General features: G+C 37.3%; 1 protein-coding gene across 2 annotated transcripts; it reads left to right on the forward strand.

Annotated features, from left to right (window-relative positions):
• The first annotated feature begins 6,882 nt into the window (after positions 1–6,882).
• LOC132613479 (CBS domain-containing protein CBSX6) lies at positions 6,883–14,582 on the forward strand. 2 transcript variants are annotated; one of them, XM_060327504.1, is made up of 3 exons: positions 6,883–7,853; positions 7,999–8,360; positions 13,434–14,582. In XM_060327504.1, the coding sequence occupies exons 2-3, from the start codon at positions 8,017–8,019 to the stop codon at positions 14,332–14,334; spliced, it is 1,245 nt and encodes a 414-aa protein (XP_060183487.1). In that variant the 5' UTR covers positions 6,883–7,853; positions 7,999–8,016; the 3' UTR covers positions 14,335–14,582. The 2 variants fall into 2 exon arrangements, with proteins under 2 accessions (XP_060183487.1, XP_060183486.1); XM_060327503.1 differs by having other exon boundaries at positions 6,885–7,875.
• Positions 14,583–14,829: the final 247 nt, after the last annotated feature.

The raw sequence follows: 14,829 nt of genomic DNA on the forward strand, positions 1-14,829 counted from the left end.
TGAAAGAGACAATAAATCCTCCTGATTTTAAATCAACGCCAAAAAAATGAATTGAAAGCATATGTAAAATTATTGTTTGTGAGTTAAAATATTTAAACTTTTAATATACTTTATATATTTTTGTGTTATTTTGCTGTTTTATAAATTTATAAAATAAATCTAAAGATTTCCAAGGCTTATGCCCATTGTCTCGAAACTTGTATCTTACTTCGTATTAAGTAAAACGCTTCGTGTCAAGCTTCCGCCTTTTAAAATACTATTCTAAAATAGGCAATACGTTTTTATTCTGTATATATACTTAAGCAAGTCAATTACAATCAGCTGGGGCTATTTAGTCTGCTGTGCAATGGCTTAAAATTCAGAAAATGGATCCATAGATGAGATGGTAATAACTTTTAATAAGCATAGGTTCTTTCTTTCATGAGAAAAAACAAAAGCTTAGTGATGAAATGGGGGTTAATAATGTCATTTCAGATAAGGTTGTGCTTCTGCCAATATTATGGACACGAAAATACCTCTTTGGAGAAAGAAAAGAAAAGAAACAGTCCCAATGAGAGAGAGAGAGAGAGAGAGAGAAACCAAAGGTGTTTGCTGCTGACTGGAGAAGTGTAAAGCTAAAGTAGACAACTTATTCACTTTACTTTTCTTTTCTTTTCAACTTTCTTTTTGAAATTCTCTGTTGATGCCCCTTCAAAGACAGCCTTTATTATCTGTAAGCGAGTGTGTGAAAGCACAAATCAAGAATTATTGTTTTGAGGGTCGTGTTCCTTTCACTTTCTCAACCACGTACTCCCTCCATTTCACTCCATATTAACTGTACTTTAGCTCAGAAAAGAATTTGTTAAAATAATTTCACTTTATACATTCAAATTAAAATTGAAAATTGCTTTCAACCCTACCCTTAACATCAAGAAGTAGTTCCTTTCTGTCACGACCCAATATCCCTTAAGTTGTGATGGCATCTATGCCCAACTAGGTAAGCGAACCAATTTTAGTTTTATTCAAATTCCATTAATTAGATGCAAAGTAAACGTAATCAGTGATACGTCATAAAATATGTCTCGAAATAACACAAGTGCGACAATATACAATGGAAATACCCCCAATGACCTGGCGATACGAGCGAAGAGCATCTAAGACTGAAAATAAGTACATAAATCTAGAATAATATGTTGTCTAGGACTAGAAAGAAAGATATAATGGAAAAAAAAAAAATCAGAGTCGGGTGGTGCGAATCAGCCAGCAGCTCACCCAGAAACTCCAAGTGGCAACTCCTTAGATACCTCCGCGTGCTCCACTAGTACTCACATCTGAATCTGCACGTAAGAGTGCAACAAGTGTGGCATGAGTACAAACACAATACGTACCCAGTAAGTACCATAGACCGACCCTCCTAACAAAGTAGTGGCGAGCCTTTAGAAAACTTACCGTTAATATGTCTTACTCATATACATCAATAATAAATAAGATCAAGATAGGATACAAGATAATATTATCTTAACAACAAGTAAAACTCAAAATCAACATATAAAGATATTATGCACAGATCCAACCCATCACTTAGAATCGAGTTTCATCGAATTCACAAATTCAACATATATAGATGATATGCACAAATTCCATCAACACAACATAATAGATACACCAAGTAAGAATATATGGATGATATGAATGAACCATCGCAATATACAATGCATGTGATGCACACTCTTACCATAACTATCTCAAAGTCCGAAGCCTTCTGCACCAACCCTGCGTACACACTAATTCTACGGAGTGTCCGGGAGCATGACCCACGGGAGAGAACCACATTGTCCATACGCCACATGAATGATCTCCATGTGCAGTACAGACAATCTCAACGTACTTATCAAACTCTTGAAGATAAGTATAAACGTCTCTATAGCGATCCACAAGACTCTACTAGACCTTGCTCAAGACTCATAAGACCGATGAACCTAGAGCTATCAATTTGTCATAGCCCACAATCTCCTAAGTCGGTAGGCCAATCAATTCCATTTTTAGTCGTTTATTCCTTATTAACAGATATAATGAAAGCATACGTGAACAACAATAATAAGTCTCAAGTCTGAATATATCAAATGCGCGAAAATCCAACCAAAATACGTTAAGACTTGGTGTATGAGTCAAGAGCACCTAAGACAAAAGTAAATACAATAATTTGACACATTACATTGTATATAGAGACAAGTAAAATAAAAGAAACAGAGTCGGAGTCCTGTGTTACGGATCGACTAGTAGCTCACCTTGAAACTCCAAGTAGCAGGACTCTAATCATCTTCGCTTGTTCCGCTAGTACTCATATCCAAACCCGTACATAAAAGGGCATCAAGTGTTGCATGAGTAAAAAAACAACGCGTACGCAGAAAGTATCATAGACCTATCCTAATAAAATAGTGATGAGCCTTTAGAAAACTTACCTTTAACTTGTCTTACTCATAGATTTCAACAACAAATAAGATCAAGATAGAATACAGGATAATGTTATCCCAACAACAGACAAAATGTGAAATCAACATATAAGGATGTTATGCACAGATCCAACCCAACACTTAGAATTGAGTTTTATGAAATTCACAAATTCAGCATATATAGATAATATGCACAATTCCAACCCAACAACATATAGAATGCAGCACTATGTTGCTGGGGGTTCCTCGGCCAGCGACTCATAAAGGACTTTCCATACGCCCGCACAAAACATCACATTGTGCTAATAATCATCATATATTTGTCAGAATCAAATGTCACCGATCATAGTCATACCAATCTGCCCAAAACAAAATTTTATTGGGCCATACTCAAAAAGTATGAGAATATCTGAATATATATGATGAATAAAAATTATGCAACTCAGGCATCGATAAGTACAAGAATATATTTTTGAAATGGTACACTAGCATGTGAACAATGCTACGATCATCACCTCAATCATTTAGGTGTGCTCAGCTAAGCTTTTAACACATAAGTGAAATAAAAAGTAGGCATATAAACACAAAATACCAGAACCCGGTCCCTAATACCGCACAAGTTCTCATCACCTAGACTATACGGTATCCCCTTATCCTTAATCCATCCAAGATACTTAATTAAGAAAATGTTTACCTATTAGAAATCAAGGTATGAACTTACCTCGATTCGAGCAAAGCTAGCTTTAGTCTTCTAGAACAAGTCCAATCAATTTAAAATAGTACTCTACAAGGTTAAATGTCACGCCCCGAACCATGGCCTGGGCGTAACACGACACTCGGTGCCTGATTGCATGTGACTGAGCGAACCACATGGCTTGCTGAATCAACATGAGATATGTATTAACGCGGAATATGAGTTAAATCATAAAAGTCTAAATGAAACTGAGATTAAGTGATCATGAGTCAGAAAATAACGTTTTAATCATGAGTTCCGAAATAGTATGAAAAACATGATAATGTAGCCGACAAGGCTAAATATAACTGAGTATCTGACATGACAAGCTAAACTAGTCTATGAAACCTCTAAACGTGAATCTAGATGCTAAACTGTTTACTGGGACAAGGCCCCTACGATACCTCTACTGCATCACATGACATAAACATGAAATAAAGATAACACCCCAATAAAATGGGGCTCACCAATAGCTGATACGAGGAATACTAGCGAGTAGATCCGCCGTCCTGTAAATCGATGCCTGCATTTGGGCAAAAGGGATGTAAGTACACTGAAATTGTACCTGTATGTAAAGCAGCTGAATGAAAAAATAGTAAGTGGGGTGCTCGGGGAATGGGCAGCCAAATCAATAACATGGATATATAAGTAATCTAAAACTGAAACCGTAGCTAAATACTGTAAAGCTGTAATTGTAACTGAAACCTGGACATGACCATGATCTGCATGATCAAGCTGTACCATGAGTAAAACATTTTTAAGTATATATATCTATAGGAGAGTCATAGTATAATCGACAACATGAAATCACCACGTGAGCACGTGGAGTCTGGTACCTGGCCCAACAGCATAGCAATCCCATACCTTGCCGGGGTATGAGACATGAACATGACATTAATGGATTCAATCAATAAACATAAAGGAATCGTCCTAACTGGGCGGAGCGATCCTTATCCTATGTTGACATACGTAGTTTTAGGTGTTTAAACCTTCTCAGTAAATAACATGAACATGGTTGGCTTAAAAGCCCATGGATTTCATAAACATGATTTATATATATATATATATATATATATATATCAAATGTATTTTCATGAGACATGGAAAACATGTAAAATCCTTGAAGTAGAGTAACATGGGGTCATGACTTGAAATTAAGAACTCATGGACTTCAATCATGAGTTTACATGGATTACAGACGGATTCATGGAAGTCCAAATGAAATTCATGAATATAAATACTGAAACATGTTTGACCATGACATATACTATATATAATTTCATAAAAACGTGTATCTAGAATTTATCATGAATTGAGACCAAATACCTTAGAGATCTGTGGAAAAATGTTGTTCATGAATCAAACGTAGTGTGGAAAAGAACAAAGATGTTCCCACACGTGGATAGAAGCCCTACATACTTGTAAACGCTCCAATCTAATGAATTATCTTGCTTCTCTGACGAAGAACACCCAAACCCCAGCTTTGAATCTTTGGAGAAGAATTACTTGTTAGTCCTATGTTTTTGTTTAAGAATCATGTATTTAGCGCTAGGATTGATTAGGAATCGTAGAGATGTTCTTACCTTGATATGGGAGGTTGAGAGGAGAGAAAAATCGTCCTTTAATGGTTTTCTGCGAAGTTGGAATATCTAACAAATGAATTTTTGAGTTAGGTGTTGAATTTATAGGATGGGGGCATTTTGGATCCTACACCTCGCTGAGCGAGGTCTATAGCATGACCCTAGCTCGCTTTGAGCTTAGCTCAGTGAGCTCCGAGGTCCCATTTTATACTTAGCCAATTTTTCTGAATTTTGCATTTTGGAATCTTACACCTCGCTGAAGTGAGGTCTATAGCATGACCCTATCTCGCTTTGAGCTTAGCTCAGCGAGCTCCTAGGTCCATCTCACACTTAGTTAAAATTTCACATTTTTTAACTTTATCAATAGTGTTCAGTAAAATGGTCATAACTCCTAGCACAAATCTCCGTTTGAGCTCCACCATATATGGATGGAAACGTATTTCAAAGCGCTACAACTTTCATGTTTTAAGTTTTCTCAAATTCCAACGGATTGTTTCGAAATCAGGCTTGAATGCAGACCTATCATAACTTAGTCGATTCTATCGAATCTTATGCACTTCACTATTCGCCTTGTTTTTAAAACCACTATTTCCACCCAAGTTCATCTCGATGGGACTTCATATGGCTAAAATGTCACACTAATACTCATTTAACATATTCACACCTCACCCGAATTTACAGAGTGTTACAGGAAATGACTTTAACAATACCCAAATTGATATATAAAATAATTTGAACTAAAAAGTCAAACCCGAACCTCGGGGTTAAAATCGTAACTTTATTTCAAAAACATGTTACCCATACTCATACGAGTTCAACTACGCTCAAAATTCAAATCCTATATCAAAACGTCCTTCAAATCCCCAAAATTTGTACTTTTTATACTTAGGGCTAAAATCTCAACTTTCCCATTCAGATTCATGAATCTAAGCATGAAGAATAATGATTATTTTGACAAAACGATCAAAACTGATGTAGAATCACTTACCCGATGTTTATACGAAAAAATCATCTCAATCCGAGCTTCTTAACTCCCAAAGTGTAGAAAATACCAAAAATTCCAAAATGTGGCAACTTTTATACAAAGGGTTCTTCGCAATTGCCACCCAACCTACGCATTTGCTGTCTGTTTTTCCGCATTCTTGAATCCCTTCGCTTTTGTGGGACCGCGATTGCCGACCAAACTTTGCAATTGCGGTCGCACTAGATTCAACAACAGATTTTTGTGCTAAAATCACCATAACTCTCTCATACGACCTCGGAATTCGACAATTATTGTTGCCGTGATTCCGAAATCACAAAACGAATCTAATGGTTCAATAAAAGCATAATTCATAGCTCATTTGCTTCGTGTGGTATTGTTTGTGGTATTGTTTATGCTCAACACGACGTTTAAACATCAAATACAAACGTAATACGATCAAAGCCCATCCAAAACTCATTGGAATCTAACAAAAACTTGCGGACAAGTCCAAAATCATCATATGAACCTGTTGGAACCTTCAAATCATGAACCCGGGCTCGTTTGCCCGAATAATATCACCGTGGTCAACTCTTCACTAGTTTTCAACTTACGCGTCTGAATCACTCTCGAGCCCCTCGGGACTCGTCCAAACTATCCAACTAAGTCCTAAAACACCATAAGGATCTATAGGAACTTTCAAATCTCGATTTCGAGTCTGTTAACCCCAAATGTTAACTTTGATCAACTTCTAAGTTTCAACTTCAAGTTTTTGGTTTTCTCCTCCGAAACGCTTCTGAGTCCCTCGGGGCCCGTGCCACATGTTTCCGTGAGTCATAAAACACACGTTGAACCTACACAAAGGGTCATTTTGGGGAAAAACATTTCTAATACTCAAAACGACCGGACAGGTTGTTACAAAATTAAAATTTAATCACTCCCATAAATATAAGATTATCCGTTTGTCTAGGGTTGAAGCTAAGATCGACTGACTTTCTAAAAAAATCTTGAAGAAACTCCAAATATATATGTTACCAAACCGTCTAAAATAATCCAAACAAGATTTCATGGTATATCAAACAATCTCACGAATATAAAATCGGGCATATCAAAACAAAACATCCCATAAACAATCTTAATCGGATGCTAACTTTATGAATTTGTCTACAATCACTCAGATCAAATCAAATTCCTAAGCAATAAACCCGTGTCAAAATTCATACTTATCTTTTCCCATTTTCGGACATCTGAATAATTTCTGTGATTACCCAATTATTGGGACACACATCTCAGTCTGTCTAGACCACTTGACCTTACCTCATCCCTAAACTCTCTCCACTAATAAATAAATATACCCTCTTTTAATATCTCCTTACATTCTTCCACCACAAATCACTAACTAGTTTCACTTACCAAAAATTCTACCATAAATTACAAAATCTGTTCCTAAAGATCAAGAATCTTTCTTTTTTCTTGTTTTCATGGGCTTGGCTTTTTGCCTTGTTGAACTTCCATTTCTTCTATGGCCAATTTTGTAGCTTTATATGTAACTCCTCTTAGTATTGCTAGTGTTGTTAGATTCCGCATTACACGTTTCTATCTTCTCCTTATCTTTCTCCATTCACTCTTATAAGAAAGGATATTTCTTGTTTTTGCTATTCTTTGTTTGGTTACGTGGAAAATTCTCCATTCTTGAATTTCCTCTGACCCAAGTTGGAAAAATTGCACCTTTTAGGATACCCTGTATCAAAGTTTGAACTTTTCTTTGTCTATCACTGAAATCCGGATCTTTTTTTTAGAATTTTTGAAAAGTTTCAGATAAAGCTTGAAAAATTAAAGAATTTTGAACTTTTTTTTTATGGAGTTGTAGGAGATTAATCATCATTCCTTTTTGAATTTCCTCTGACCCCAGTTGACAAAATTGCACTTTTTTGGATACCCTTTATTATATTTGAACTTTTCTTTCTCCATCAGGGAAATCCGGATCTCTCTTGAAAAGTTTTGGTAAAGATTCAGATAAATCTTGGGAAATTACAAATTAAGCTGTCACATGCCTTTAAGCGATCGTATTCAAAACACTTGGTCTAGTCAGGTGATAAATAGTTGGTGATAGTTAAGACAGGAAATACAAACAGCTGGTAGTTTAGGTAGGCAACTCGCATAGTTCAGGTGTGCTTTTTGATCATTATCTCAATTTTAGACCTTTTATTTGTTGCAATTTATGGGACTTGTAGGAGATTAATTATCATTCCTTTACTGATACCTTGATCTATTATCTGTTTGGTTCAATAGAAAAGCAAAAAGAAGCCAATGGCATCTGTGTTTTTGTACCATGTGGTGGGGGATCTAACAGTGGGAAAGCCTGAGTTAGTGGAATTTACAGAGACACAAACAGTGGAGGCAGCTATAAAGGCTATTGGGGAGTCTACAGAATGTGGGATACCTGTGTGGAAGATGAGATCTCAAAAGAGCTTGATTGAGAATGCGGAAATGAGGCGAAAACGGTTTGTGGGTATTCTTAATTCCCTTGATATTGTCGCATTCTTGGCTAGAGAGGGATGTTTGGCTGATCAGGAGAAAGCTATGAAGACTCCTGTTTCTGAGGTTGTCGTTCCTGATAATTCTTTGCTCAAGGAGCTTGACCCTGCCACAAGGTTAGAATTAATTGTGTTCATTGTTTATGCCAATCCTTTATGTTTGATCAGGGAGTTGTAGGAGCTTGCTTAGGAATACTGATGTGCTATATACTGGATTTTACATAAAGTTTAAGATGCTATTGTCTTATAAATTCTATTATGGGTCGTTAGGTAGGGTGTATAAGAATAGTACTGAATAGGTTGTATTTGTAATGCTGGATTAGTAATGTTGGGATTAGTTATGCTAGCATTATATTATCGTTTGTCTGGTTTGTTGTATTAAATAACATGCATTGCATAATTTCTAAATGGTAGTGAATAGGGTATATTAGAGTAGGAACAGTAGTGGTTTTGCTAATGACATGGTTTACTATCTATAAGAATAGTACTGAATAGTGTGTCTGAGGTAGGGGTGTGTATATTTCTGGTGTCTACTTGGCCCGATAGATCTGCCAATAGTCAATTCATTGACCGGTGGAGCCTTGTGTGATTTGTAAGTTAGGGATTAGGCAAACTTGGTTCAAGTTTTGGAGAGTTGACTGATGCAGTGTTTCATGTGATTAAATTTGAATTTATCTATGTCTCCTCTACAAGACTACAACAGAAACGCGATATGGCAAGGTTAATTCACACTTTAACTAGGTAAAATATGCTTCAAAGAATCAATTTTAAGGAATTATGTTTCACTGATCAAAGTAACAATTTGGTTGAAGAAAGTTAAAGGCCTCTCTCTCTCTCTCTCACACACACACACACTCGATTATGAGATGTCTCTTTGTTTAGAACCCGAGCAGAAGTTCAGAGTACTTCAAGATTTGGGATTCTCTCTTTAGCAAAGTAGCTACTGGGTTGGAAATGGGACGTATTGGTTGCTGTGTTGTACTCTATGACATGGATATTGGAGACCCCAAGCCAGGTATTTGAGTGGAGAAGTGTCGAGGGGTAGGCCCATTTCCAACGCATTTTTTAAAACTGGAAACTTCGGATTACTTCATTATATGAAAAAAGATTCTAGATATGGAAATCTAAAAGCATCAAGGGGGAACACCTGCTGCATTATTCTGCTGTTCAAGTTTGGTAATAGCCTAGGATGTTCTAGGGGACTTTGTGCACCTCTCTTTCCTTCTGCCTTCTGACGTGAGGTTTTCCATGTTTGCTAGTGTTTTCCAATGATCAAGAATAATTATTATTGAATGATTGAGCACCAAGAAGGTACTCCAAATGCACATAAGCAACTGGACTTCTATATGGTAGACATTGAGGGAACCTAATAAGCCTATAATAATATTACAATCATCGCAAGATTCATTCTACACCAAAGAGTCAAACGTTTAATGCACCTAAACTTCACAACAGCTATGGGGCTGTTGCTTTCCCTTTAAAACATCTTTGATTATTATCTAACCACATGGTTCAAAGAATGCATAATGCGATGGTCCTCCATAAGTCTTTGCTCTTTCTTTGTCTTCATATGTTGGCATGCCAGTGTTGTTTCTCTGGGATTCCTTTGAAAGAACCATTGCATGCCAAAGGATTTAGGAAATTCTCCAAATTTGCCTTGTTACCTTGCAATAGAAAAGTAAATGTTCTCCAGTTTCAGGGCTATATCTTTGCATAAAAGGCATCTATTACATAGATCGAATCCACTTTTCCTCCTCAGATAGCTTTACTATGAAACCATCCATCCAAACATATGACTTTTGGTGGATCTTGTATCTTGAAATCATCTTCGAGCAAGCTGAATTGCTTCATCTGTACCACTCTTCATTGATCATTGATAATATGAGCGAGAATATGCTATTTTTATTGAATTCCAAGGCTCCTGTATGTCTTTGGTTCCAGAAGTTGCATGTTCTCTAACATTTCCAACATAAGAGTTATACTTCCCAACTCCGAATCTTTGTATGTATCTCCTTAAGCTCAGGTCCCGGATTCTGTCTTTGTAAGTTTATGCAGCTGTACATATCAGAGCATAAATTTCGGGAAAGATGTCCTTGAGTGGGGCCTTGTTTATCCATATATCATGCCACATTTTGGTCATTTTTGGTCATGATGTCATTTCCAATCTGTGCCGTTTTCAAACTGCCCCCATAAACCTCTTATGTGCTTCCATATACCTGTACCATATGGGGTCATTTGGTTGCTAGTTAGAGTTATGCAAGTATTAGTAATGCAGGGATTAGTTATGCAGGGTTTTGTTATTCTTGTGTTAGTTATTCCATCTTTTATCCTGCAAAAAATTAACACATAAATTGACTCATAACATATAGATGTTTTATTTATTGGGGGGGGGGGGGGGGGGGGGGTTGTAGAATGATAACCAAACACCGTATTTGGTGTGCAAAATTTTATACAAAGCAACTAAAAAGCTACCAAACATGGAATTAGCTATGCTAATAATACATGGATAACTTCCTTCCTAACCAGCAACCAAATGACCCCTATGAGCTAGTCACAGGTTTGGAGCACCATTGATCTTCCATGCCCGTGTCTCCTCTAATGACACTTTCCATTTCAACCTTCTCATCCCAAATCTCCTTAGCCGGTTTATATAGTAAGCTTTTGTTGTCTACGCTTAAATTTCTGATTCCCAAAATTCCCCTTCCTTTTTCTTTTTAATACATTAGGCCACTAATCAAATGAATCTTCTCTCCTGGACGTCATCCCATGAGAAGTGCCTTCTTATGTTGGAATTCCGTCTAAAGCACTTTCATAAGTATCATTCATCCACTAAATGATAGGTCTTCTTCCAGGGTGCTAGCTTATATTTTCTGTTCTTAATCACTCCTTGCCCCACTTTGCAGTCTCTGTACTTGGAGCCTAGTGGAAGACCCAAGTATGTTCCAGTGAATTCAACCATTTGTCAGCCCAAATTTCTAGCCAATTCAGAAATTTGACTGTCTTCATTTCGCTGAGAATATGCTGCTTTTGGCCAAGTTTATGTGGTGTCCACAAACGGCTTCAAATGTCTACAAGTTCATTTTTAGATGTTGTAGTTGTTCCTTCTCAGCATCATACAATATTAATGTATCATCTGCATATAGCATGTGTAAAACCTCTAACATGTCCCTGCCATTTCCTTCAATTCTGAAGCCTCTTATCCAGCCAAGTTCTGCAGCTGTTTTAAGCTCAAGACAAAGTGTCTTCATCACCAGTAAATAGTAATGGTGACCGGAGATCACTCTGTCATGGCCCTCTTTGGGGGACAATGTTGCTGGTTGTTACATGATTACCTTCTCTTAAACGGGGTACCACTATGATTTGGGTACCTTTTGAATTTGCATGTGAAATTTTTATCCTAAGATTCTGTTCCCTTGATTGGTGTAAACAGAAAGTTCCTTGTTGTATAGAGGATTGGGTGGAGTTTGTAGAGAATCATAGTTTGTAGATTCTTGATCTTTTGGTATACCCTTTGTATACGGCTGTTGTGGCAATGTTTATGACGGAAAATACTTTTACTTGATCCAAAAATTAAAAAAAAAGATTCTGTTCCCTTGACTTCCTCTATAGCAACTGCTTTTTTAGCTTATAAGGTCATTGTGAATTGTTTTGTGAATTTTAGTAAGGGGACTAATTCTCTATACACCTCTTTGGCTGAATCGGAGTATCTGATATTAATAAACGTAAATATAAAAACAAAAAAAAACTTGAGAAACAAGTACCTGATGTCAAATCCTCTTTCTTCTTTTGAACAAGTACCCGATGTCAAATCCTCTTTCTTCTTGACACACTTACCCATATGTTGAGAACACATTACCAAAAACTAATATTCTAATTAGGTATTTGAACTTTCTAACTTTGCTTTTTCATGCTGGAAAGACTGATTATTTATATTCTTCTCGGACCGCTACGACTGGATAGCTTTAGGTATGTACGTTTTTAATCAGCTGGTTATATCATTATTTAATTCTGGGTCTCTCTCAGTTGTCGCATGGTTCATACCTGGAGAATGAAGAGTAGAATGGAAGCTTTTGGTTTCGTGAACCTTGTTCATTCATAATAGAATGTAAAATTGTGAGTTTTACACTTAACTTGACTAGATTCTATCTAGTAATAAATCCAGCCAACTGGAGGAGTCTTTCTATCTATCTTGTAAATGGTCCGGGAAAATTTTAAGAAGAGTACCAAAAACTCTTGTTGAGTAACTTCTCCTTTAGTACTTTTGCAGAGTGTAGATTTAGTCTCTGGTTTGTAGTAGCATACGACCCTACTTCCACCCCTTAAAATAATTATTACTAGAAGAGAAGAAACGTAAGAAAGAAAAAGATCTCCTGAAAAGAAACTAGATGAGGAAGGATCTTGATCCATGAGTACTCTGCACTCAACCAAAGAGCTGCATTAACCTGTTTGGGAAGGGGGAAGAGGGAGAGACCGGGAGGGGGTAGATGTGGGGGGTGGAAGGGGTGGTGGTTGTTGTGAAAGAATGTGAACATCTTTGTATGGAATTTGTGTAATTGTTTTGCTGTAATCTCCTGCTTGGGATTAAGGTGTGGTTGTATGTTTTTGTTGTCAGTTATATATCTACAATCTGAGGACGACTGGGAAGGGGAAAGAGGGAGGGACTGGGGGGGTGGTTGGGGGGGGGGGGGGAGGAGGGGTGGTGGTTGTTGTGAAAGCATGTGAACATCTTTGCACGGAATTTGTGTAATTGTTCTGCTGTAGTTTCCTGCTTGGGATTAAGGTGTGGTGGTTGTATGTTTTTGTTGTCAGTTATGTATCTACAATCTTAGGACGATTGGAGATCCTAGTCTCGACTTCTCTGTGTGCAATCCATTTTTCCTTGGCTCATGAAATCACTGATTAAACATTACATTGGGTTCCTGATGTGCATTTGCGTCCATACCTATAAGAGTCAACTAATATGTGAAGTAGATCATCAAGGTAGTTATCTTCATTTTTGTTTCATATACAAGGTACAAAAGGAAAGAAAATAATAAACAATTTTGCACGTATTTGTATCTTTTCTTCCCTGTGAAGGTAAGAGGACAGTTAGATTATACAATGATTTTTCTCCTGGAAAGTGAGATGACAATGGAAATTTTTAGGAACTATTCCTTAAACTGGTATATTGCTGATCCATTGTTCTTTCAGGTTGATAGACGCACTGGAGATGATGAAACAAGGTGTGAAGCGGCTCCTAGTTCCTAAAATTGTTGTATGGAGAGGTATGAGCAAGAGATTTTCAATTCTTTATAACGGCAAATGGCTAAAGAATATTGATACTTCTAATCCTGCTGCCAATGCCAACCGACCATCAACTTCTTCCCCTACGACCATTCGTGACAAGTTCTGTTGTCTGTCTAGAGAAGATATCATCCGTTTTATTATTGGTTGCCTTGGTGCATTAGCCCCTATACCTCTCTCCTCTATCTATTCCCTTGGAGTCATTAACCCAAACTACTGCTCAATAGAAGCATCACGAGCAGCGATGGATGCCACACAAAAACTGCCAAAGGATCCCCCTGCAGTTGCAGTCATCGAGCCTATGGGAGATGATTACAACAAAATCATTGGCGAGATTTCTGCCACTAAACTGTGGAAGTGTGATTATTTGGCTGCCGCATGGGCCTTGGCTAATTTTTCAGCAGGACAATTCGTGATGGGTGTTGAGGATACTATCACCTCAAGATCCTTACCTGATTTTGCAGTCAATGATCCTATGGTAACAGATGCAAATACTGCCAATAGGCCCGGTCCAGCTAGGTCAAAAACATTTAGCAGCAGAAGTATTGGGTTCGTCAGCAATCCAACAAACTCATCTTTAAGTGCTTCTAGGAGCATGTATCGTGGAAGAAGTGCGCCATTGACATGTAAGGAGACAAGCTCACTGGCTGCTGTTATGGCTCAGATGTTGTCACATCGGGCAACTCATGTATGGGTTACTGATGCCGAGAATGAGGACTGTTTAGTTGGAGTTGTTGGTTATGCTGATATCTTAGCTGCTGTTACTAAACCCCTTCCTCCCACCAATCCCGAAACTCAGACATCTTGAGTCTCCATCATCATTTCCTGCTCATTTTCGGTTGTTCCTGCTCCATTATGCTGATTGATCAGTGGAATAATGTTGGCACGTGGGCGGCCCGTTTATATTTATGCTTCTTTTCATGTTTTGCATCTGCTTTGAGGTTTAGATTTCTTAATGTGAGAACTATGTGTTGTACACTTTAAATGTGAATATGTGATATGATTACTAGTTCAATAAGTTGGAAGGATGGAAATTGAACAATTTGTTCTTTTCAACTTGTCTTTTATACAGGTTTTCTTGTTCACACAATGATTTTGATTCACGCACCTTTCCATCTCTTTTACTGTATATTTGTACTATGGAAAGAAGAATGAGATGAATTAGATAATTTACAGACCCCTTCTAATGTGTATAAATAATAGTACTTACTTTCCTGATATAATTGGAAGTTCCCATGACTCAATGGCTTTTGGAAGTACATATACTATGTAATTCTTTCTTGACATTATTGTAAGTTCCCAC

This window comes from Lycium barbarum, chromosome 10 (assembly GCF_019175385.1).
Source record: "Lycium barbarum isolate Lr01 chromosome 10, ASM1917538v2, whole genome shotgun sequence".
Taxonomy (NCBI): domain Eukaryota; kingdom Viridiplantae; phylum Streptophyta; class Magnoliopsida; order Solanales; family Solanaceae; genus Lycium; species Lycium barbarum.